The sequence below is a fragment of the Phalacrocorax aristotelis genome, chromosome 24 (assembly GCF_949628215.1).
Source record: "Phalacrocorax aristotelis chromosome 24, bGulAri2.1, whole genome shotgun sequence".
Taxonomy (NCBI): Eukaryota; Metazoa; Chordata; class Aves; order Suliformes; family Phalacrocoracidae; genus Phalacrocorax; species Phalacrocorax aristotelis.
In genome coordinates, this window is record NC_134299.1 from 2015120 (window position 1) to 2037054 (window position 21935).

General features: G+C 63.2%; 3 protein-coding genes across 4 annotated transcripts; 2 read left to right on the plus strand and 1 right to left on the minus strand.

Annotated features, from left to right (window-relative positions):
• Positions 1 to 663: 663 nt before the first annotated feature.
• BAG4 (BAG cochaperone 4) lies at positions 664 to 6183 on the minus strand. The gene is made up of 4 exons (XM_075074735.1): positions 6040 to 6183; positions 3897 to 4157; positions 3294 to 3536; positions 664 to 2164 (listed from the first exon to the last, which is right to left on the minus strand). The coding sequence occupies exons 1-4, from the start codon at positions 6121 to 6123 to the stop codon at positions 1661 to 1663; spliced, it is 1092 nt and encodes a 363-aa protein (XP_074930836.1). The 5' UTR covers positions 6124 to 6183; the 3' UTR covers positions 664 to 1660.
• LSM1 (LSM1 homolog, mRNA degradation associated) lies at positions 4676 to 9587 on the plus strand. Of its 2 annotated transcripts, XM_075074742.1 has the most exons (5): positions 4676 to 4782; positions 5513 to 5594; positions 6806 to 6874; positions 7803 to 7918; positions 9067 to 9587. In XM_075074742.1, the coding sequence occupies exons 1-5, from the start codon at positions 4729 to 4731 to the stop codon at positions 9235 to 9237; spliced, it is 492 nt and encodes a 163-aa protein (XP_074930843.1). In that variant the 5' UTR covers positions 4676 to 4728; the 3' UTR covers positions 9238 to 9587. The 2 variants fall into 2 exon arrangements, with proteins under 2 accessions (XP_074930843.1, XP_074930844.1); XM_075074743.1 differs by lacking the exons at positions 4676 to 4782; positions 5513 to 5594 and adding an exon at positions 6216 to 6423.
• Positions 9588 to 11100: 1513 nt separating this feature from the next.
• On the plus strand, positions 11101 to 21129 carry LOC142048130 (G protein-coupled receptor kinase 5-like). Its single transcript, XM_075074734.1, has 16 exons — positions 11101 to 11278; positions 16134 to 16229; positions 16376 to 16488; positions 17336 to 17413; positions 17647 to 17747; positions 17821 to 17913; positions 18002 to 18065; positions 18148 to 18288; positions 18368 to 18558; positions 18643 to 18680; positions 18824 to 18913; positions 19009 to 19217; positions 19299 to 19436; positions 19518 to 19655; positions 19756 to 19887; positions 19992 to 21129. Exons 1-16 carry the CDS (start codon positions 11227 to 11229, stop codon positions 20109 to 20111), a joined length of 1794 nt encoding a protein of 597 aa, XP_074930835.1. The 5' UTR covers positions 11101 to 11226; the 3' UTR covers positions 20112 to 21129.
• The last annotated feature ends 806 nt before the right edge of the window (positions 21130 to 21935 follow it).

A 21935-nucleotide genomic window follows, 5' to 3' on the forward strand; every position in this document is an offset into this window, starting at 1 on the left:
AGCGCAGTAACAGGGCATCCGTCTGTTATTGCGATCTGCCTTATCACCCAGTATAGCCAGCGATCCTCAGAAGTCAGATTTCGTGCTGTATCCGAAGCACGGACAGCTTGGCCTGGCTGCTCTCTGCCTGACAAAGAGGACGAAATAAAATAGCAGCCAGGCATTTACGTGTCCCAGGACATTCAGCTCCCTCCTGGCTTACCTCCGACGGGGCCACTTTTGCAGGCTGACCACCACACATGATCACAGACACATCCAACGAGCGGCAAAGGTCAGGCCTGCGCGCACAGCCCCGTCTGGGAATGATGTGGGATCTGCCGGGTGCCTTCAGGACATCGGCTGGCTGTCAGCCTGCAGAGGGCATGGTCAGGGCACTCCCAGCCTCAGGCGTGCCAAGACCCCTTCCAGACCCCTTCCAAAACACAGCCACTGGCCCTAGAGCCACGGCTGAAGGCTCCTGGAGCATCTGCACTGCTTGGGAGGTGATGGGGGCCACTCTACCCCCGGGCACCCCCCAAACAAGCATTCTTGGAGGTAACTTGTTGCATTGATCCCTAACCTCAGCCACTGAGACAGCCTGGCTGGTGTTTTGGTTACAGGCAGGTCTAAGTTACACAACCTTACCTACAACTTCTTTTTAAAGAAAAGAGACTTTGAGACCTCTTAATTACAAAATAACATTTAAAAGTTGTCAGGGTTTATTATCTCGTCACACAAAGTAATGATTCACTTAACGTGTTGTAACCAGAAGGTTAACAGTAGGCTGAGCCGTTCCCTTCCCCTCCGTATTGTACAGTGCCACGAGTATGGCGTTGCAGTGGAATACAAAACTTGCAGTGTGTGGAAGGACGTTACAATTAAAAAGTGGATTTTTACCCAGCATCCTGCCGTTTTGGGCCGCTCTGCTCTGACATCGTTCCTCTGCTTGTACCCGTCCTTTTCAGTGGCAGAAGTGAGATTTCCAGGCTGCGTTCCCTCGTCCACGGGGGACACCACGAACTGGCTCTTCACGACAGAGGAGGGACAGCACGACGTGACATCTGCTTGCATTGACTGGGCTGCCAGCGTGGTCCCTTTCTGCAGCACTTCAGTGTAGCTACTTGAGTGCACTAAAACCAAACAAAACCCCACGACGACGTACAAGTTTTTATGGCGAGGAAGCTGAAGCTGAAAATACACACAGTGACTGACAAGCCCAGAGTCCTGGTTTGTGGCTGCACGTTGCGGTATCGTCGTGACAACATCTGACAAGCGTTCCAGCTGTTCAAAGAACTGCTGTGGCTGCAGGAGGCACCTATAGATTGGGCCTGGTTTGGGGAGCTTTGTACAGTGATTTTCTTCCTGCTGATGAAGAGGATGCGGATCCCCACGGAGACCTCTCCAGCGTAAGTACCTCGGGTGGTGCTGCTGTCCCAAAGCCTGGAACTAACAAACAATTGAGTTCGCTGCTTCAGACCTCTCTTAATTTGTCCCTTGCCAAGTTATTTGTTGGCACTGGGCTTTTGGTTTTTTTGGTGGTGGTGGTTTTGTTTTTTTTTTTTAACTCGGGGCTTATTGCTATTCCATTGTCATTAGTGCGTAGCAGAAAGAGCTGAGATTTAAGAGAACTAAAACTCTTTGGAACCTCAACAACAGGCTGTGTGTTGTGGCCGATGTGCTTTCACAATCCCTTTCTTTCCAGTTTTTCCAGTATGGCCTGAATTCTGTGGACGGACTCTTTCCTGGCCTGCCGAACACTGTCCTGGCCACCGGTCTCGATGGAATCCAGTTCCAACAGCAGCTTGGTCAACATCTCCTCCAGAAGCCGGTATGATTTTTCTGTCTTTTTTCCTACAAATTCTTCCACCTCTTGCTCCAGCTGTTCAGCCTCCCCCAAAACGTGGAGGATTCTCTGAATCTCTGGCTGGATGGCTGCAGAATTTGTTGAAGGCTGGTCACCGGGTTTAAAGCCAGCCTCCCGGTTCCCAGCCGAAAGCTTCCGAGATGCACTGTCGTACATTTGGGGCTGTGCGCTGTACTGCACCTTGGGGTTCAAGGGGGATGGCTTGGCGTTGAGCGGAGTGGCTGGCTTGTGGTCGTTCATTGTCCCAGAGTGCTGGTGATTGACGTCGGAATAGTAGCTGTGTTGGTTTGCGCCTTGCTCGGGGTTGTCGTAAGCAGTATCCTGCAGTCAGAAGGGAAAAGAAAACCCCAAAAAATCTTCAAGTGTATTTCCCTGAAAGCCAGGTTTTTAATCTTGCATTCCAAAAGCAGGCAAGCAGGGCTGAGGGAACTGGGCAGCAGGTGACACTGTGACTGCCTTGAGGGATGCCTGCCTGGGAGGACAGGGCAGACCGGGCTATGCATGACGTTACAGGGATCTGGGCAGCATTTGAGAGACTGTCACACACTGTGATGCCATAATACATCATGTCCCTGCGGGCTGGCACGCTGTGCCCTGCCAAGCAGGCTGGCTTCTGTGAGAAGTCCCAGAGAGGGACACGGGACCCCTGCTCCAGCCCCTGGCCGTTAAAGAGCAGATCCCCAGCAAGAGGCGTGTGCCTCAAAGAAACAGCATGAGCCACCGAATGCTCGTAACCCGTGAATAGGGGAGAGGCTAAATAGATTTCAACATGGTCCCATTTGGATATTCCAGAAAGAGACTTCTCTGCAGGCAGCACGCTTTGGACTGTTCCCAAATAACAGCAGCCCCCACTGAATCCACACATTCCCCCATCAGGGCTGCTGCTGCACATGCCAGCGGTGCTGCCCGGGGACCAAGCCTCCAGAGAGTCATTTGACTCCTGATCTAACTCAGAGGAAGTCCAGATGAACAGACCCCACCAAAGGCATCATTTCCTTAGATTTTTTTGCTTAAAACATTCCCCGGTAGAGGATGACTATGCCCAAACCACGTGCCTGTAGAGGAATACCAGAGCCTGCAAACCGACCCGCAGGTCAGTCTCATGCTCTACGGGAGGATTTCTGGCAGTGCTTGAGAGATTTCTGCTTCAGAGAAAGGAGCCGGACAAGTGAGACAAGGTCAGACCCATTTCAAGACCTGCCCTGGGACGTCTGGTATCTCCAGTACCTGAATTACAGCCATGGATTTTGGTTTTCTATATGCAAATAGGAGATTTTGCTGGTAGTACTCTGGATACCTGCTGCTTTGTTTCTACCTAAACTAACTGTGCTCGGAGAAAGGGGCATTCCCAGGGGACAGAGGCAGGCTTTAAGGAAAGCTCTACAATCTAGGAGGTCTGACGGCAGCCGGGACCCAGCACAGGCACGTGCTGTAGAAGCATCAGCTGTACCTTTGGGTCCCACGCAGGAGGATGGGAGGGAGCTCCGCTGCCCGTCCAGGGTGGGTGCGAATCGGAGACGAACAGGTTCCCGTGCACCGAAGCAGCAGGCCACGCGTAACGCGGCTGCACCCCATAGACCGTGGGGGGAGCCCATGTGTCCTCCGGGGCTCTGGGCTGTGGTGGAGGCCCCTGTGGTGTGACCCCTGGGTTGTTGTCTCCGTATGGATACTGTGGGATGGGCATTCCTGGGGTCTGCAAGTAAAGGAACAGGCGTTACCCCCGGCGTCACTCCAAGCACCGTTCCCCTCCAGACAGCCCGGGGAACAGCCGCAGTTTCACACTTGCTGTCCGATCCCTGATTTCCAAGCCCACAAGCTTGGAGTCTCTGGAGAATAGGGTGACCACCATTTTTTATAAGAATAAAACCAGGCAGGGCAAGCTGCTCAAGGAACAGCAGCCATTAGGACCTGCACATCCAGCAGAGGAGGCACTGTGGTCTTTCCCTCCGCTCCAGCCCCATAAAACAACTTCTTGTGCCCCAGGAACCGCAAACACAGCAGCTGCACCGATACCGGGGCTGGAAATTGCTGTGGCCGGTTCCCGGCCTCTTACCTGCGGCGGGGAGTAGCCAGGAACCTGCTGCCTCCTGAGAGAGGACCCTTCGGCAGCACAGTCCGGCGGGGCGTAGCTCCAGGGGGGAGCGGGTGACGGGGGTCGGTACATGCCTGTGGACTCGGCAGGGTAGGGGGTCCGCGAGGGCCCGGAGCAGTAGTACCCCCGTGTCTGCGGCAGGCCGGCGTAGTGCGGGGCGGCGCCGGGAGCCGGAGGGTACGGGGGGCTGTAGGCTCCGTTTGTGTAGGGAGAATCCATTGCCTGGGGAGGAGGGAAGAGCAGAGGAAAGGCGATGGGCCATGGACACAGTGCAGAGGGGCCTCCGGTCTGGCCCAGCCGCAGCCCGGGGAAAGAGGACTGACCATCCCTGCAGTGTTTAACCAGGGGGTTCCTTCGCCCCAAAGCTGATTTACCCCAGTTTTAGGTTTTCCTCCTCTAACGTGGCTTTCTGTTGGCTGCTAGCCAACGCCTGTCTGCCGCGTGCTTCCCTCGCAGCGCTCGGGGAGACCCGCAGTGTCGGGGCATTGCAGGGGGATAGATTTGTCTGGAGGGCGGGAAGAAAAGCTAACCGTGGTTCGCTCAGCTAAGCTTTGCTCAGAAATGCATGTACAATTCCTCACAGCAAGCAGCTTTGAGGAGGTTCAACCATACCAAGGTAGTCACCGACTGGTGGATGAAAAGCACTGCGGGAAAGTTCATTTCCTCTTTCAGTCTGCAAACAGAAATGATGCAAGGGGACAAGATCTACCAGTTCTGGGGCCCGAGGGTGCTCAGATCACCAAGCCGCGGGTCATGCTGCAGCCGGGGGAGCAGTCGGCTTTGAATTTGTCGTATGAAAGGTCCATACGTCCAGAACGTCTGTGAGAATTCACCTGAATGCATTCAGGTAATCAATGTGTATTGAACGTGAGCTTCCATCTAACCACACAGGCAACAATTACGCTGAGGATTTCAGGAGCTCGCGGGTGACTCCCTGTAGCTTTGGGCAAAGCAGTTTTTTGCCCGTGAGCTGTTTCATGGACGAGAGGTTGTACCACCTGCACACCCAGGTTTGTGAAAGAGCCGGATGAAATCTACCCATCCCGTAGGATTAAAACAAACCACAGTTACGCCTGGACAGCAGACAAGCTCTTTGGAAAGAGTAAAGCCTTCCCCTTCACACAGTATTTGCGCAATGGCCCCTAAAAAAAGCTATTGCTGCAATAAGAACAATAACAGATCCCGGGAAGAGCAAATCACGGGACCGGCGATGCTTTCTCCCCACTCTGCCCCGAGCTGCCGCCGCCGGCTCCTTTCCACCGGCGGGGTCTGTCGTACCAACACCGCCACCGCTGTGGCTGGCGGCTTTAGTTGGCCGTGCCTTGAAAGAGGGGGCTGCTGCAGCCCCACACTGACCTGGGGAAGAGGCAGCTCTGCCTCTCGGTGAGCCGGGACCACGGCACGTCCCGGCCGGCGATGCCGGCTCTCGCCAGCCGCCTCGGCAGCAAAACCAACCGAGGATGGCAGCGTTTCCTCGGTCAGCTCTTCATTAAAATACATGCCCTAGAAATGTCACCTTGAACTGGATGTGAAGGTAAAACTTGGCCACGTTCATCGTTTCATGCATTTCCCTCCAGTTAAACGCCGGCCCAAACCCCCCGGCACGGGGGAGCGGCTCGTTAATGCCAACAGATCCTTTCGGAAACCAAGTTACGAGAGGTGAGAGAAATAAACAGATCGGCCCTTGGGCGGTGGGAGAGGAGCCGAAAGGTGCGGGTGGCTCGGGGGTGGGGGTGGGGGGGGGCGGTCGGGGCATTTCCCTGCGGTGTATTTTGGGGCGAAAAAGGTACCGGCTCCCTCCTCCCTCCGCTGCCCTCCCGGGGCGGCGGAACCGTCCCGCTGTGTCCGTAGGGCGGGGAACTCGGCTGCCCGTTACCGGGGGTGGTGGGGGGGGCAGAGAGAAGGGTTGCGGCCCCGCCCTGCCCCGCCCTCCGGCGCGGGATAGCCCCGGCCCCGCTGCGGACCGAGGGGACGGAGACCCGGCCCCGGCCGCCCCCAGGACGGGCAGCGGGCGGGGTCCAGCCCCGGTGGCTCGGCTCAACGGCCAGGATCGGGGCGGCCGGCTCGCCTCCCCCCCCTCCCCGGCCCGGTTCCCCGCCGTTACCTGCGCTGCCGCCGCCGGTGGCGGGCGGGGGGACCCGGGGGGCCACGGCGGGCCCGGCTCGGCGGCACGGCCCCGGGGCTCCATGGCCGCCGCCCCGCCCCGTCCCGCCCCGTCCCGCCGCCAATGGCCGCTGCCCTCCGGGTCCCGCCGCCAATCGCCGGTCAGGCCCCGTCGGAATGGACCAATCAGCGGCCGCCCCGAACGTACGGTCGGCGCCGTGCTTAAAAGGGCAGTGCCACGGTGGGCCCCGCCCCACGGCGGCGGCGGGGAGGTTCCGGGGCGGCGGCGGCGGCACCGGCGCATGGCGGCGCTTCCGCTGGGGGCGGCGCGGCGGCACCATGAACTACATGCCCGGCACAGCCAGCCTCATCCAGGATATCGACAGTGAGTGCGCCGGGCCCTTCCCGCAGCGGGCGGCTGGGCCCCCCCCTTCCCCCGTGGGGCGGCTGCTTCGCTCTGCTCTCATGGGTGCCGTCCCGCCCGTGGGACCTCTCGTTCCCCGTGGGTGCTGCCCCCCTCCGACCCCCGTGGGGCGGTCGGACCTACTGCTTTCCGTAGGAGAACTGCACCCGTCAGCCTCTGTGGGCACCGGTCACGCGTGGGCTGCGCAGGAGGCGCCCTCGCTCCGCTTCGCGCTGCTGGGGCAGTTCAACGCACGTCGCTGCTTTCCCCACGCTGTACGGTGGGGGGCTGCGGGGGGTGTGTGTGTGCGTTAGTGTCCACGCGTGGCCGTGGCTGACCCCCTCCCGCTCTCTCTCCCCCCCAGAGAAGCACCTGGTCCTGCTGCGGGACGGCCGGACGCTCATCGGGTTCCTGCGGAGCATCGACCAGTTCGGTAGGTCTGCAGCTGGCGGGTGTTGGGCGCCGCAGGAGGCTTAGGCTGGGCTTTGGACGTGCTTCGGTGCCAGGGGCTGGTGGGGAGGAGGAGGAGAGCCCCACGGTCCCGTTCACACGAGCTGGGTGATGCTCCCGTGCCCGTCGGGGCCGCACTTACCAGAGCCGCTCCCTTCCCAAACGGTGGCTTAACGGTAAAGTTTGGGTTTAGTGAGAGCCCCCCGTTCTGTGGTCCTGGCTTAGGGCAGGGGCTGCAGCACCTGCAGGAACGACCCCACTGAACAGGAGGGTGTGTTTCTTTGGCTAAAACCAACACAAGTTTTAAAAAAGTTTGGTTTAGTTGTTCACAGAGTGACATGAGCGCAGGGCACATTTTTAGAGCTTGTTTGTGTTGTGGATGAAGCACCTGCCTGTGTGTCCTCGTGGACTTGGTGCTTCGTGGCGCCTTCTCCCCGAACTGGGTGCTCCCCCCTCCTGGCTGCGTCCAGCACCGATGCTCCAGCACCCCTTTTTGGGCAGAAATGGCCCAAGACACGCGCGGGTGATGTTTTTGCTTATGACCGAGCGCCTTTCCTTGCCCTGAACCTGCAGCACCACCAATGCTGTTGTGTTCTCTGCTGCCATCGGCACACGGTGCTTGGGTGGACTCGGGCCCGGTGGTCCGAGCTTGCTGCCCTGCCCGCGTGGGCTGCGGGAGCTGGAGGGCAGAGGCTTCCTCATGGCTGCTCCCAAGGTGCCGTATCCATCACTGCAACCATGGAGACTCTCGGTGCCTTTGGTCATCTGGCGCAGAGGACCTGCGAGAGGCGTGAAAGCGCCGGTGTTATTGCTGCAATGGGTTTTCTGCCTGGCTGGGAAAAGACACTCTTTTTATAGCTAGAAAACATAGCGAAATACAGGTTATTTTCTCTCTTTCTTGATCGCTGCAGCAAACTTGGTGTTGCACCAGACTGTGGAGCGCATCCACGTGGGCAAGAAGTATGGGGACATCCCTCGAGGCATCTTCGTTGTGAGAGGCGAGAACGTTGTTCTGCTGGGGGAAATAGTAAGTAAGCGGGTCCTGCCTGCTCTCTGCCTGCTGCCGCCTGGGACGGAGCCGGTGGCGTTGGGACGTTGTCTCCAAGCAGCCCTGCCGAGTCAGACACTGGAGCTGAGTGTCCATCTGTCAGTGTGCTGTGAAATACAGTCACTGTCCCTGAAATGTGAGCCTCCTCCCGGGGCCAGTTCAGGCTGAACCGTCATGAAAACACCACCATGTATACGAGGGCGGGGGGGACGAGGTGCCACCCCGCAGTTGCAGCCCCTCTGGGATGACATGAGCAACATGCGGGCTGGTGAGCAGCAGGAGATGTGGGGAAGCCCTGGCCTGTGTGTGGCATTGCTTGAGGGTGGTGGTAGTGGCTGCCTGTGGGGCTGTCACCTACCTGCTGGCACTAGGGGCCACCCTGTAGGATGGGCTCAGGAGTCATCAAGCAGCATCTTGCTGTTTGCTTCGGCCCTTTGGGCTGAGCTCAGCCAGCTGATCCCTGGGAGCCCCCTCCCATGCACAGCTGTCCTGGGGGTCCCTACCTGCATCCCCACCTCTTGTGCGCCTCCATTTTGCATCGCGTCCACCTTTTGACGGGACTCATGGACAACAAGTGGGCACCGCAGTTCAGGGGCGCTTGCCTGGAGGAGACTGTCCTGCACATGCAAGTCTGACCGTGACCCAGGGGAACCCGAGCACTTACAAGACCAAACCCCTGGGCTGCCTTCGAGCTGGCAAGCCCAGAGCTTGGGAGGCAGACCCTGCCGCGGCTCGGCTGCTTGCCTCAGGAGCCATTCTGCTCCAACAGCTTTGGCGAGGGCAACGGAGCACATCATCCGTGGCGCAGTGATGCCCGCTCTCCCCGGGAGCCAGAGCCTGGCCAGGTGCTTGCAGGAAGCGCTCAGACATTACTGAAGCCCCAGCAGATGAGGGGTGTGCGTCAGGGTCCCTGTGGAGACTCAAGTTCAGATCCACCCCAGACCTTTGCCATCCCTGACGGCCTTCGGCCCCGCCAGCCTGGCAAGATGCGCTCGGCGGAGGCGATGTCAGCCCAGCCCCGAGCTGCCCCGCAGGCAGAGCCGTGCCTGGAGCATCCCGTGAGCAGAGCTGCGTGTCTCGGCCACGGCGGCTGCCTTGAGGTGCTAAACAGGCTGTTTCTCTTGCAGGACCTGGAGAAGGAGAGTGACACACCTCTGCAGCAGGTCTCCATCGAGGAGATCCTGGAGGAGCAGCGGGTGGAGCAGCAGGCCAAGCAGGAGTCGGAGAAGCTGAAAGTGCAGGCGCTGAAGGAGCGGGGCCTCTCCGTCCCGCGGGCAGACACCCTGGACGAGTACTAGCTGTGCTGCCCCTTGGACCTGTCCTCCGCAGCAGAGCGAGGGGTGCTCTGTGATCTGCCCCTGCGTGGGCAGATCTCTTTGGAAAGGCAGTTTTTATTTCAGATTGTGTTTTCTGTGGCACAGCTAACTGTAAAAAAAAAAAAAAATCATGCCTTTAGTTTCTCCTTGCAGAGAAGGAGAGAAGGCGTTCGCTGCCCTTTGAGGTGGCCAGGCGTGCTGGGGAGCATGAGTGTTTGTGTTCAGGAGGCAAATTGCTTGGTCCTTTGGGTTTGTTTGCTTTTTTCCTCCTCATGTGGCTCTGGGTGAGAGTTTTCCTTGACGTGTAAATAAATCCTCTATCTCAACAACAACGGTTTTGCCTCTGTTCAGGTCCTGATGCTTTCCCCTCTCTTGGGACAACCACCCTCATGCCAATTCTTTTCCCCGCCAGGTGCTGCAGAGGGGGGGAAACAGGACCCCTGGTCCTGCCATGGGGTGGGCTCGCTCCAAGGAAAAGCTAAAGGATGTAGTGAGATCCCTCCTTCTAGGATGGGGAGCGGGACCTGGGTATCCCCTGCACCCCAACAAGGTCCACAGCTCCCCCCAGCCAGGCTGCAGCTGCTCCCCCACAGCTGAGCCCACTAATTACCTGCTGATGCAGAGCGGCCGCAGCTGGGCTGGCCCTGGGGCACCGGCAGCCTCTCCTTGCCTCTGTGCTTTGGAGGAGCTGGCGTGGCTGCAGCAGGTAGGAGAGTCCTTCGTGTCGAGCTTGTCCCGATGCTGTGCAGGGCGTTCGGTGACGGCGCCAGGCGGGAGCCTTCCTGTGCCGCGGCGGTGAGCGGCAGAGGCAGCGGTTGGGTTTGGGTTGGCTTTGGGCAGCTGCCAGGCCGTGGGAGCCTCCTGCGTGCAGGCAGGAAAGAGCAAACCTCGGCGGCGAGCGGAGCGGGCTCTCCCTGCGAAACCTCTTCCAGTTCATTTCCCTGCAAAGTGAAATGCTCTCCTGGGGAAGTGCCTGTGTGGGGGGGCAGAGTGGGTCCCCGCGAGTGGGGTTTCTTTTCCAAAGTGTCTCATTTCTCTGCAGGACGAGCCCTGCTCCGCTTGCCGGTGCACGGACTGAGTACAAACAGGTCTGACTGCAGCCGTCCTGGAAAGCAAATAGCCGGTGCAGGCTGGGCTGGCCCCCCTTGCCAGCTGGGCAGCCCAGAAACACGCTTCCCTGCAGCATGGACTTCTTTCTTTTGGGATGAAAACGCGTCTTTCCTGGTGTGTTTGTGTGTGTAGGGTCGAGTGGGATATTGTGGGTTTGGTGGTAGAAAAAGTGTAAACACAGAAATGTAATCTTTTGCTTTAACGAGGGGGGAAAAAGAAAAGGTTTTCTGAGAGGCCGGTGGCTCCTGGAGCTGGAAAATCTCTGCCGGGAGGAAACGGCTTTTCTGGTTTTGTTGTTCTGCCACCCCTGTCGCTTTGGGGGCAGTGGGGTGTTTTGAGGGGAGGGGGGGGTTGGGGCGGTGATGCCCACGAGGGCTGCCCCAGCCCTGGCGGGGGGGGTGTCCCCTCCCTGTGCTCAGCCCTGTGGTGCGGGTGGGAAGGGGCTCCCCCCGTCGGTTTGGGGTCTCGATTCTGGAGGGCTGTGGGGTGCTGGGTGGGAGGAGGAGGAGGAGGAAGGCTGCTCTGCTGCAGCCTGCTGCCGGGGGCCGGTGCCCCCAACCCCGTGTGGGGTGCAAGGAGGTGGTGCCGCCCAACCCCCAAACTGCGGGTGGTGGTGGGGATGCCCCAAAGCGGGGTGGGTGCTCCCGTGCGGTGGGGCGCGGCGCTGCCCCTTACATAAGCCCGTGACGCCAGGGGGCGGCCCGTGACGTCACGGCGGTGACGCACTCCCGGAGGCGGCCGGTTGCGGCGGGAGGCGCCCGGACCGCCCCGCGCCGCCGGGCCGGGGCAGCGCCGCGCCGGGCATGGTGTGCGGGCGGCGGGGCTGCTCCGCCGGCCCCCGCCCGCCGCTCCCGCCGCGCCATGGAGCTGGAGAACATCGTGGCCAACACCGTCCTGCTCAAGGCCCGCGAAGGTACCGCGACCCCCCGAACCCGCCCCCCGGCCCGCGTCCCGCTCCCCCTCCCCGCCCTCGTTCCCACGCTGCATCCCGGCTCCCCTCCCCACGCACCCTCCTTCCGTCCCCCTCCCGACGGGCACCCGCGGCCCGGGTCACCCCCCGCACCACCCCGTGGGCACCCCCAGACCCCTCCGTAGTGGGTGGCCGGGTGGGCTTGTCCCGGTTGGCATCGCCGAGCCCCCGGGAGGGGGCGGCTGCCCCGCCGCTGTACCCGGTGCTGTGGGACGTGTCTGTCCGTCTGTCCCACCCACCCTGCAGACCCAGGGACGCGGGGCAGAGAATTTAAAAAGCAATTTAGGTGCCGTTTCCCCAAGTGGTGCATGTGCCGAGACACCCCGGGCTCGGGACTCTGGTCCGCCGAGAGCTGCTCTGTCCGTCCGTCTGTCCGTCCGTGCCAGCAGGACGTGTCTGGCGCGAGCAAAACTTTGCTGGTGCCAGGACGGCTCGGTGCAGGCCTGAGCGAAACGGGCGCTGCCAGGAAAAACATGGCCTTGCCGGTGCGCCGGCGGAGCTGGGGTGGTGCCGGCGCCGCTGCCCCGGTTCGGGCCCTGCCAGCAGCTGGGGCGAGGCCTGGGGGGCGAAAGGCTGCGGGCGTCCGCGCCCCTCCAAAAGCAGGGCTTGGCACGGGCTCCCGGGGGAGCGCGGGCGCCTTTGTTTGCTTTTGGTTTCCTTTGGAAAACCGGCGCCCTCGTCGCTAAACCTTTGTGACCGAAAAGTAAACGGCCCCAAGAGCCACCAGTGCTGGCACAGCCCTGCGGGCGAGGCGGGGGAAAAGGCGGCTCAGAGGTGATCCCATATTTTTTTTCTTTTTAAATCCCGGTTTCTAAAGGTTCCCTTACCCCTATCGTGGTCACTTCCAGCAGCGCTGAAGACGCCATGGGGACGGCTCATGTGCAGGGCTGCAGAGGTGCCGGTGCCCGTGCTGGGGAGGGAGAGGCTTGGCGTCGGGAGCTTGGAGCCGCCAGCCAAGCGTTCGCACCGATGCTCCCTGCACGGGGCTGGACCCTGCTCCAGTCCCACGGGACACACAACGGCCGCCCACGCGAGCCGGAGTCTTGTCCAGGCCAGAGCTGGAGAAGGGGGATTTGGCCTCGAGGGCGAGGGGGGCTCCACCGCCGTGGGTGCCAAGCGGGTTAATGTCGGTGTGCGGCGGCTGTGAGAGGCGCCGGAAGCCGGGAAGTGGAGCGGGACGAGGGCTGGGTCCCGGCCGGGCGGCCGCTTCCCTCCCCGGCAGCGTGGGGAGGACCGGAGCCGCTGCAGCAGGAAGCTGAGACCCCGCTGGCCATGGCTGGGGGTCCCCACGCTTGGGGCTCACAGGCTGGCCTCGTGCTGGAAGGCTCAGGGGGCTTGGTGAGGTCCAGCCCCAACATCCCGGAGTGGCCGTCGGTGCCGCCTGTAATTGCATTTGGCCAAATCCCTCCATCCTCGGGGTGTGCTGGGGGGAGCTTGGCCTGGCCAGGTGACCCCGTGCTCCCGGTGCTTTTGGGGGCGCTGGCAGCAGTGGTCGCGTACCACGTTCAGATGTGGTGTAGGCGGGTGCCACGAGCTGTGGGTTCGGGGTCTCCATGGTTTGAGGGGCTCCCCGAAATGCTGCAGCCTGCTGCATAAAGAAAAGGGCCTTGCTCTGCTGCAGGGCCCCTTGGTTTGACCTTGCGGCCCTTCCCGGGGGCTTTGTCCCCCCAAAGGTGGTCTGGGGGGGCTGCTCCCCCACGAGGGCTGCAGGGGTCTCTGGCCAGCCAGACTCCCTGGGCTTCTTGACCAGTTCTGTGCTGGGGCCACTGGAGCTTTCGAGGGAGAGCTGACGTCCCCGAGGGCTCCTAAAGCTGAGGGAGCCAGAAGGGCTTGTCCGCCCGCGGAAGTGCCCGGGATAAAAACCCAGGAGCGTGCGGGCGCGGAGGAGATAACAGGCGGTGAGTAAGGCTTTATGGCTCGCCGGGGCGGGGGCAGCCGGGTCCGTGCCTCGCCGGGCATCGGGTGCCACCTCACAGCACGCCCGCTGGCGAAGGGGGAGCTGGGGGGGACACGCTCCTGCCTGCCGCGGGGCTTTCGCTGCTGGCAGCTGTGTTGGTGTAACACACCCCCTCACGTGCGCCGTGCCGTTTGGTACGTGGGCTCCTTTCCGCTGAGGAACAGTTTTATTTTGGTTTCAGCAGCTTTTCTGGTTGCTGCGGTTGGCTCGGCAGCGGCAGCATCCACGCGGGGTTTCCCGGCACGGTTCACCGGGGGGGAGCAGGGCCGAGGGGAGCGCCGATTTCCCATGTTATCTTTCCTGCTGCATCTCGCCACCGGGCAGGCGACTGGCTCTCGTCTGTACAGGCAGGGAGCGGGCAGCGGCGGGGTGCCCCAGCACGGCTGCTGGCCGCTCCCCGCCTGTCCTCCTTACCGGCTGCCCTGACCCTGCGGAGGATGCTGCGGGAGAGGGGCCGGGTGCTTCTGGGATGTCCCCATCGGTGCTCTGCTGCCCAGCGCCGAGGGGTCCGTGCTGACGGGAGGGTGGCTGTGCCCGGGCCCCCTGCCCTGCCTGCAGCCCCACGCCGGGCCAGGAAGGGCTGCCAGCCCTTCGTGCGGCTCCGCCGGCTGCCAGGATCTGGCTCCACCCTGGGAAGCCGAAGCAAGGGCAGAGTCGCTTCCGCAGGGGGGCTGCAGGCGGTGGTGGGGACATGGGCTGGGTGGTCCTACCCGTGGCGGGCTGGGATGGGGGCTCGGTGTCCCTGCCCTTAGGGACACACGCACTGCCTGCGTGGGTGCGTGCGCTGCCCGCAGTGGCGATGGCAGCGATGTCTCCTTTTCTGGCTGGCGTGGAAAGCTGCCTGGGCTGCCGTGGCTCGGGGGGGCCCCACTTCACAGGTCCAGGGCCCTGGGGCGCAGCCCGATGCTCTGGGATGAGAAGGGGGAGCTGAAACCCCCAGCAGCAGCCCTGTGCGGCAGGAACAGACTGAGCACTCAGTAGGGCTCCCGCCTGCCCGGCAGGGTTATGCTGGCTCGGCACAAGGATTGTAGATTATATATTTCTTCCCCCTTTACTTCGAGGTCTCTGGGTCTCGCGCAGGCTCTAGCTCCATGTCCTGGTGGGACCCATGTCTCTGCTTCCCTCGCTGCAGCGACTGGCTGGGGTGGGAGAGGTGGTGGTGGCTGGGGCACTGGGAGGGGAACAGGACAGGTTTTTCTTTGCCCGGGCATGCTATGGGTGGAGGAGCAGGCCCCACTCCGAGCCCTGCTCCCCCTTTGCCCTGGGGCCTCAGTGGGAGCTGGGGTGGCTCTGCCACAGGTCAGTTTTGGTGCAGTTTCACCGGGCATGCACTGGGGACGGGACAGGCACTGGGGACGTGGTGCTCTCTCCTGCTTGCCCTGGCTATGCCATGCCTGGCACGCTGCAGGGGGGCCCGGACTGGGGAAGGGGGATGCTGCAGCAGGAGCATGGGTGGAGGCAAAACATTTCTGGTATGAACTTCCCCGTACGCTCAGCTCCCCTCCTTCCCACCCGGCCCGCAGCCTTTCCCCAGCAGCACCATCCCAGCCCCAGCAAGCTCCGGCGAAGCCTGGCTGAGAGCATTTTCCCAGGGTTCAGCCAGGGGAGATGTGTTTGGCACGGGTGATGAGCGTTAATTTATTTTCATTGTCACAGCAAACAAGTCGGAAGGAGCGCCATAAAGCGTCGGGCGGTGCGGGGTGCCGGGGGCTGATACCTGCAGAGTCTGTGGAAGCAGCAGGGAGGGAATAGCGTGGGCAGCATGCCCCTGAGCCCGGCCACGAAGCTGCAGCCTCTGAGCATCCCTGCGAGGTCGGGGCTGCCTGGCTGCCCGTGTCAGATGGCTCCTGGGGCGGGTGGAGGGTCCTTGCCTGGGCATCACCCCTTTGCCAGCCACCTGTGGGGCTTCAGACTGGGCACTGTGGGGTGAGGAGAGCGGCTGCTCCTCTTCCTCGGGCGCCAAGTGCTCAGGGCCCTGTGCTGCCGGCGTCAGGGTGAGCAGGGTGCCCGGGGACCTGCGCCCTCTCGCCACCAAGGCTGCTCCGCTGGCTGACGCGGGCCGATTCCTGCCGGAGGAAGCGAGCCGATGACTGCAGGAAGCTCTGCCCGGCCGAAACGCCGGCCCCGCCGGAGCCCAGCACTGCGGCGTCCCGCGGGCTCGCCTCGGCGTCACCGGGGCCGGCGGCGGGCGGTGCTGGCCGGCCACCAGCTCAGAGCTGCGCTGATGTCAGGTCCCTGCAGGGATGACTTCACGCGCCAAGCATCCGCCCGCGAGCCCGGGAGGAGCGGCTGCTGCTGCGGGGCCATCTTCTGCCCCCTCCTCATCCTCGGAGAGTCCCCGTCCCCGAGGAGGCAGAGGCCGGGCTGCTGCAGCCCCAGGGAGATAAGGAAACCAGATGTTTGCAGGAGGGAGCGATGCGGGGCTGTGGCACTGTTCGGGGACGAAGTCTGCACCCGCCGGGCTCGGCCTGCGCCGGCACTGGCCAGTGCAGAGGGGGGTCCTATTCCTGCCCCAGAGCGGGGCTGGGAGCTGTGACTGTGTGGGGTCCCCTCGGCTGTTCGGGGTGAGGGTCTCCTCGGGGTCAGAGCCCTCTCCAGGGCTGAGGGCACGTTTTCCCACATGATTTTAGAGTTGCCTGAAGCCCTGGTGCGGGTACGTGTGTGAGCGATGGGTTTTGGGGACCAGCAGCGGTGGGATGGGAGGGAAACCCCAAACCAGACCGCTCTGCAGGACTGGGCAGGGGCTCTGTTGCCCCGTTCATCCTGTTGCTGGCCAGGCTGGGGCAGCGATGCTCATCCCGCCAGCATGACCTCTTCTCCCTTTCCCCCCCCCGGCTGCAGGAGGTGGTGGCAAGCGGAAAGGCAGGAGCAAGAAGTGGAGGGAGATCCTCCGGTTCCCGCACATCAGCCAGTGCGATGAGCTGCGGAAGGGCCTGGGTGAGCCGGGGGGACACTGGGATTGGGCAGAGCCGGCTCGCGGGTCCCGGCACGGTGCCGGCTCGCAGCCGCGCTGGGGCTTGGCGGGCGTGGGGCCGCGGCATGTGCTCGGCACGGCGCGTGGCACGTCCCGCCTTCCCTTGCAGAGCCGGACTACGGCAGCCTGTGCCAGAAGCAGCCCATCGGCCGGCTGCTCTTCCGGCAGTTCTGCGAGATGCGGCCGGAGCTCCTGCGCTGCATCCGCTTCCTGGACGCCGTGGTGAGGGACCCTGCGGGATGCCACCGCTCCGGCTCTGCTCGGGGACGGTGACATGCAGAGGCGTTTTCCCGGGCTGGGGCTGGTCGGGGTTTTGCCGAGTCCCATAGTAGGTTTGCAGCATGAGCCCGGGACAGTGGCTGTGGAGCAGTACCCGGGGGGCTGCAGGGGAGGCAGAGACCACCCCGTCCCAGTGCACTGCGGGTTTCTCTCTGGGTGGTGCCGGGGGAAGGGAGCTTTCCATCCCAGCAAGCTCAGAATGCTGCTGGAGAACCCACCCATGCCTGCTGCGTGGTTTACCCCGGTCCCAGGAGATTTCAGATGCTGGCAAATGGGAAGCATGAGCATCATGAAATGATCTGTGTTTCCCATTACTGCACGGTTTGTCAGCAGCGGGCGCGTGCCCTGCGCAGTGGGGTCGGCTGCCCGGGGGGCCAGGCGCCCTGCAGGGAGCAGCCAGAGCCTCTCGGACGTGCAGAGACCCGACAGCCATGGGGGCTGCTAATGGGAAATACGTGCCTGTAAAACAGCCCCTGCTTGTGCCGGCTCTTAGAGCTCTTGCAGGACATTTTTTTCCCTTTTTGAATAACCAGAGCTGCCCGGGCTGCAGGGGGCCTGGGTCTGGCAGCCCCCCTCCCCTGCTTGCTGCGGGAGCAGTGTGGGAGACCCCCTAGGGCTGCCAGCACCAGTGTGAGCCCCGGTGCAGGCAGCTGCCCGTGGCACGGGTGCAGACGGCTCCCTCACCCCGTGGCTGGGACAGACGTGCTTTGTTTGGGGAAGCCGGGGGCTCGGCGGGGGGCTGCACCCGGTGCCGCTGGCTGCAGCACCCTCCTCTCCCTGGGCATCCCAGGCGGACTACGAGCTCTCCCCGGATGAGAAGCGGAAGGAGATGGGGGAGGAGATTATCCGTCGGTTCCTCAAGCAGGAGGTGAGTCCTGGGGGACTTTCCCCACCCCAGGCAGCCAGAGCAGGACGGGGCGAGGATGGGATGGGAGCAGGGCCAGCAGAGGGGTGCACAGGGGGTCCCTTGGTGGCTGCAGAGCCACATCCCTGCTCTCCGGCCATCCCAGTGGCACCCATCACCCAGCTGGGATCGCAGGCAGGATGTGGGAGCGATGCACCCCGGGGCGTGGGTGTGCATCTGTCTGCTCCCCTCGGCAGTCCCCAGATTTCCTCCCCGAGGTCGGCCAGCCCCACGCGAGCCGGTGCCTGCAGGACCTGCAGAAGAGCCCCTGCAAGGACCTCTTCAGCAGCTGCCTGCGGTGAGTGCCCTGCCTGGGGACGGGTGTTGGGGGGCTCTGCGGGGGACACCAACCATCCCCTCTCCCCCCACAGCCCCCTGCATGAGTACCTGAGTGGGGACCCCTTTGCCGACTACCAGGACAGCATGTATTTCGACCGGTTCCTGCAGTGGAAGTACTTGGAGAGGTGAGCGGGGTGTCTGGCGGGGTCTGAGGGGTCTTGAGGTGGGTCTGGGGGGCAGCGGGGTTGACGTACCTGGGGCTATGCATTTCAGGCAGTCGGTCACCAAGGACACATTCCGGCAGTACCGGATCCTGGGCAAGGGCGGTTTCGGAGAGGTACAGCCACGGGGAGAGGGAGGAGGGTGATGGTGGGCTGGTGGGGGCTCACCCAGCTGCTGTCCATCCCATCCCCCGCAAGGTGTGTGCCTGTCAGGTGCGGGCCACGGGGAAGATGTACGCCTGCAAGAAGCTGGAGAAGAAGCGGATCAAGAAGCGGAAAGGGGAGGCGATGGCACTGAATGAGAAGCAGATCCTGGAGAAGGTCAACAGCCGGTTCGTGGTGCGTGTGGTGCTCTCCTGGGGTCCGGGGAGCAGCGGGGGGCCGGGACCGGCACTGACCGGCCGGGGCGGGCACGCAGGTGAGCCTGGCGTACGCCTACGAGACGAAGGACGCGCTCTGCCTGGTGCTGACCATCATGAACGGCGGCGACCTCAAGTTCCACATCTACAACATGGGCAACCCCGGCTTCGAGGATGAGCGCGTGGTCTTCTACGCGGCGGAGATCTGCTGCGGGCTCCAGCACCTGCACCAGGAGGGCATCGTCTACCGGTGAGCGGGGTGTGGGCACAGGGCCGGCGGGGCGGCTGGGTGGGATCGCTCCGTGCTGAGCCGTCCATCCGTCTGTCCCTGCAGGGACCTGAAGCCAGAGAACATCCTGCTGGATGATGATGGTGAGGAGGGAGCTACTGGATCTGGCTCTAGGCTTTGGAGATGGGTCTCCACATGCCTCCTGGGGGGTCTCTGGCTGTGTTTTGGGGATGACGTGGGGTGGCCCTTCCCTGGGATGCTGCCCTCAACCCGCTCCCTGCCCCAGGCCACATCAGGATCTCTGACCTGGGGCTGGCTATCAAGATTCCTGAAGGCGAGACCATCCGGGGCCGCGTGGGCACTGTCGGCTACATGGGTGAGCGTGGGGGGCTGCGCCGGCCAGGCTGGCCCGGGGGGTCCCTGTGTCGCGGTGTGCCTGATGGCTGATGGGTTTGGGGCCGTGCCTCGCAGCCCCGGAGGTGATCAACAACGAGCGGTACACCTTCAGCCCCGACTGGTGGGGCCTGGGCTGCCTGGTGTACGAGATGATCGAGGGGCAGTCGCCCTTCCGCGCCCGCAAGGAGCGGGTGAAGCGGGAGGAGGTGGAGAAGCGGGTGCAGGAGGACCAGGAGCTGTACTCGGACAAGTTCAGTGAGGATGCTCGGGCCATCTGCAAGATGGTGAGCTGGGGAGCGGCTGGTCCCCGCGGGGGCCAGGGCTGGCTCCACTCCCCTGCCATGACCTCCTGTCCCCCTCCCCAGCTCCTGGCCAAGGACCCCAAGCAGCGGCTGGGCTGCAGGGCTGACGGGGCGGCCGAGGTGAAGCGCCATCCCTTCTTCAGGACCATCAACTTCAAGCGCCTGGAGGCCGGTATCATGACGCCGTCCTTCGTGCCGGACGTAAGGGGCTGGGGTGGGGTGGGGACCCACCGGGGGGGGCGAGCCCCGCTCCCCCTGCTGACGGCTCTCTGCCTCCCGCAGCCCCGGGCGGTTTATTGCAAGGATGTGCTGGACATCGAGCAGTTCTCAACCGTGAAGGGCGTCAACCTGGACCAAACCGACAACGATTTCTACGCCAAGTTTGCCACCGGCAGCGTCTCCATCCCCTGGCAGAACGAGGTACCGGGGGCGTGGGGCATGGGTGCGGTCCTGCCCTCCTGCAGCACCGCCGGGGCTGCCCATGCCTGTCCCCCTGGTGACCTGCCCCCCCCCCCCCCAGATGATCGAGACTGAGTGTTTCAAGGACCTCAATGTGTTCGGACCCAACGGGACCCGCTCCCCCGACCTGGACTGGAGGCAACTGCCTGAGCCCCCCAAGCGGAGCCTTCTGCAGAGGCTCTTCCGACGCCACGTAAGAGATGGGGGAGTGTTTTCAGGGGGTGGGGGGCAGGATGTGCCTTGGGGTCTTGCCAAGGTCCCCCTGACTCACTGCCTGCATGCGTCTGTCCCTCGCAGCCGGCCGAGTACACCATCGGCACCACCATCCACCCTCCCAACGCGGCCGCCGTGAACTCACACCCTCCCGCGGCCAACTCCGCCTGCCGAGCCCCGGCCACGGCACCGGCACCATCCTGACCCCTCTCGTTGTCCCGGGGGAGCCGCTGGGACGGGGCAGCCCCCAGCCCCCCCCGTGCCCTCTCAGGGTTATCTTGGACCGGCTCAGGGGCCGGGGTCTCCGGGGATGCTCGAAAAGGCGAGGCAGGATGCTGGCGCAGATGGATGCGGGCTGACGTGCGTGGGCAGGGGGTGATGGAGGGGCACTGGGGCAGGAGCAGGGTCTGCCTAACCCCAACCCTGGCAGCTCCCCAGCCCCCTTTCCCCCAGCCCCACATCCAGCCTGTTCTCGGGGGCTCCTGCTGCAGGACCACCCCCACCTGACCCCCAGCCGCTGCTGGGGAAGGGGCCAGGGCAGGGACCTATTTTTGCTGCGTTTGAGCCCGTTATCTTATCGCTGGCTCAGTGCGTGACCTCTGCGGGCACGGGGGGGCTGTGGGTTTATCTGCGCTCTCCAAATAGAAACAAAGGTAGCCTTGGAGCAGGGGGTGCCCCTGGCTCCCCCGGCTCCCCCCAGCCATGCTGCAGGGTCCCCACAGTGGGAGGGATGGGTTCGTCCTGACAGAGTCCCCTCCCCAGGGGGACGCTGCCCCCTCCCTCTTGCTCCAGCCACCACAAAGTGAACCAGGTTCAGAAAAGGGAATTTTCTCCAACGTGGCTGGTCTGGGGGTGGGTAGGGGGGGCTCCCTTGGTCCTTACGGGACAGCTCAGGACAGCCTTGGGGTGCCCCAGCCTTGCCCCGGGGCTGGTGGGATGCACAACGGGCACAGTGCCCATGGGGCTGGGTGTGCAAGGGGCAGCGAGCACCCATGGGTGTGCAAAGGACAGGCAGTGCACGTGGGCGTGCAAGGGACAGCGCACGCGCGCTGGGGGGGCCGTGCCACGGGTGCCCAGGCCCCGGTGACTTTGGGTCCCAGCGAATCTGCCTCCGGCGCCTTTGGTTTACATTCGATCCGGTTTTGTACATTTGTAAACAGTTGTAAATATTTGTACGTTGAGTGCCTGGATGTACATTTTTAAGCTAAAAGCTGCAAATGGAGCTGCGTGGTGACTTTGCATGGGGACATGGGGGGCGTTTCATGGGGGACAGGGGCTCAGCGGGTGCTGCGGGGGCTTTTGTGGCTGTTTTGTCTCCCCCAGTGTTTTCTCTCTCCTGTCCTGTGGGTGGGAGGGTGCTGGGCGCCTGTCCCAGAGGGGGGCTGTGCCAATTCCCGGGTGTCCCCTTGCTGGTGTGCAGGATGCGGCCGTGCTCCCCTTTTGCCCCCAGCACCCTCAGCTTGGCAGGGCCAGGCTCAGCATCACCAGCCAAGGGTCCGGGTGGGTCCAGGCAAGTCCAAGCTGTGGCTGGGGCCTCATCCTGCCCCAGGCACACAAGTGGTGCTGGAGCACGCGTGGACTCAGCCAGCGAGACCAGCCATGCTCCCTCCTGCCCCGACGGAGAGGCACCTTCCCGGTGCCCGAGGTAGGTGCTGGGACCCGAATCCTGTCCCCAGTGCCTGCGGCACCGCGCAGCGCTGCTGCTCCCCGGCACCATCCCCGGTGCCGCGGGAGGGCTGCTGTCCCTTCTCACAGGCTCAGCGGACGCAGCAGGCAGCCCAGCAGCACAGTGACAGCGTGAGACCCCTGAGGGACGTCCAGAGGAGATGCTGAGGTGGTGTTGGGAGCCAGTGAGGGTCGGGGGTGGGGGGTCCCACTTAACCTGACCTTCCTGAGGGTCCCTGATGCCTTTTTGGCACAGCTTCCCAGCAGGCTGCGTGTCTCTGTGCGCTGCTCTGGGGAGAGCATTTGCCTTGCGTGCCGCGGCACAGCGTGACCGTCCCTGCGTGTCCCCTCCCAGGGGGCTCA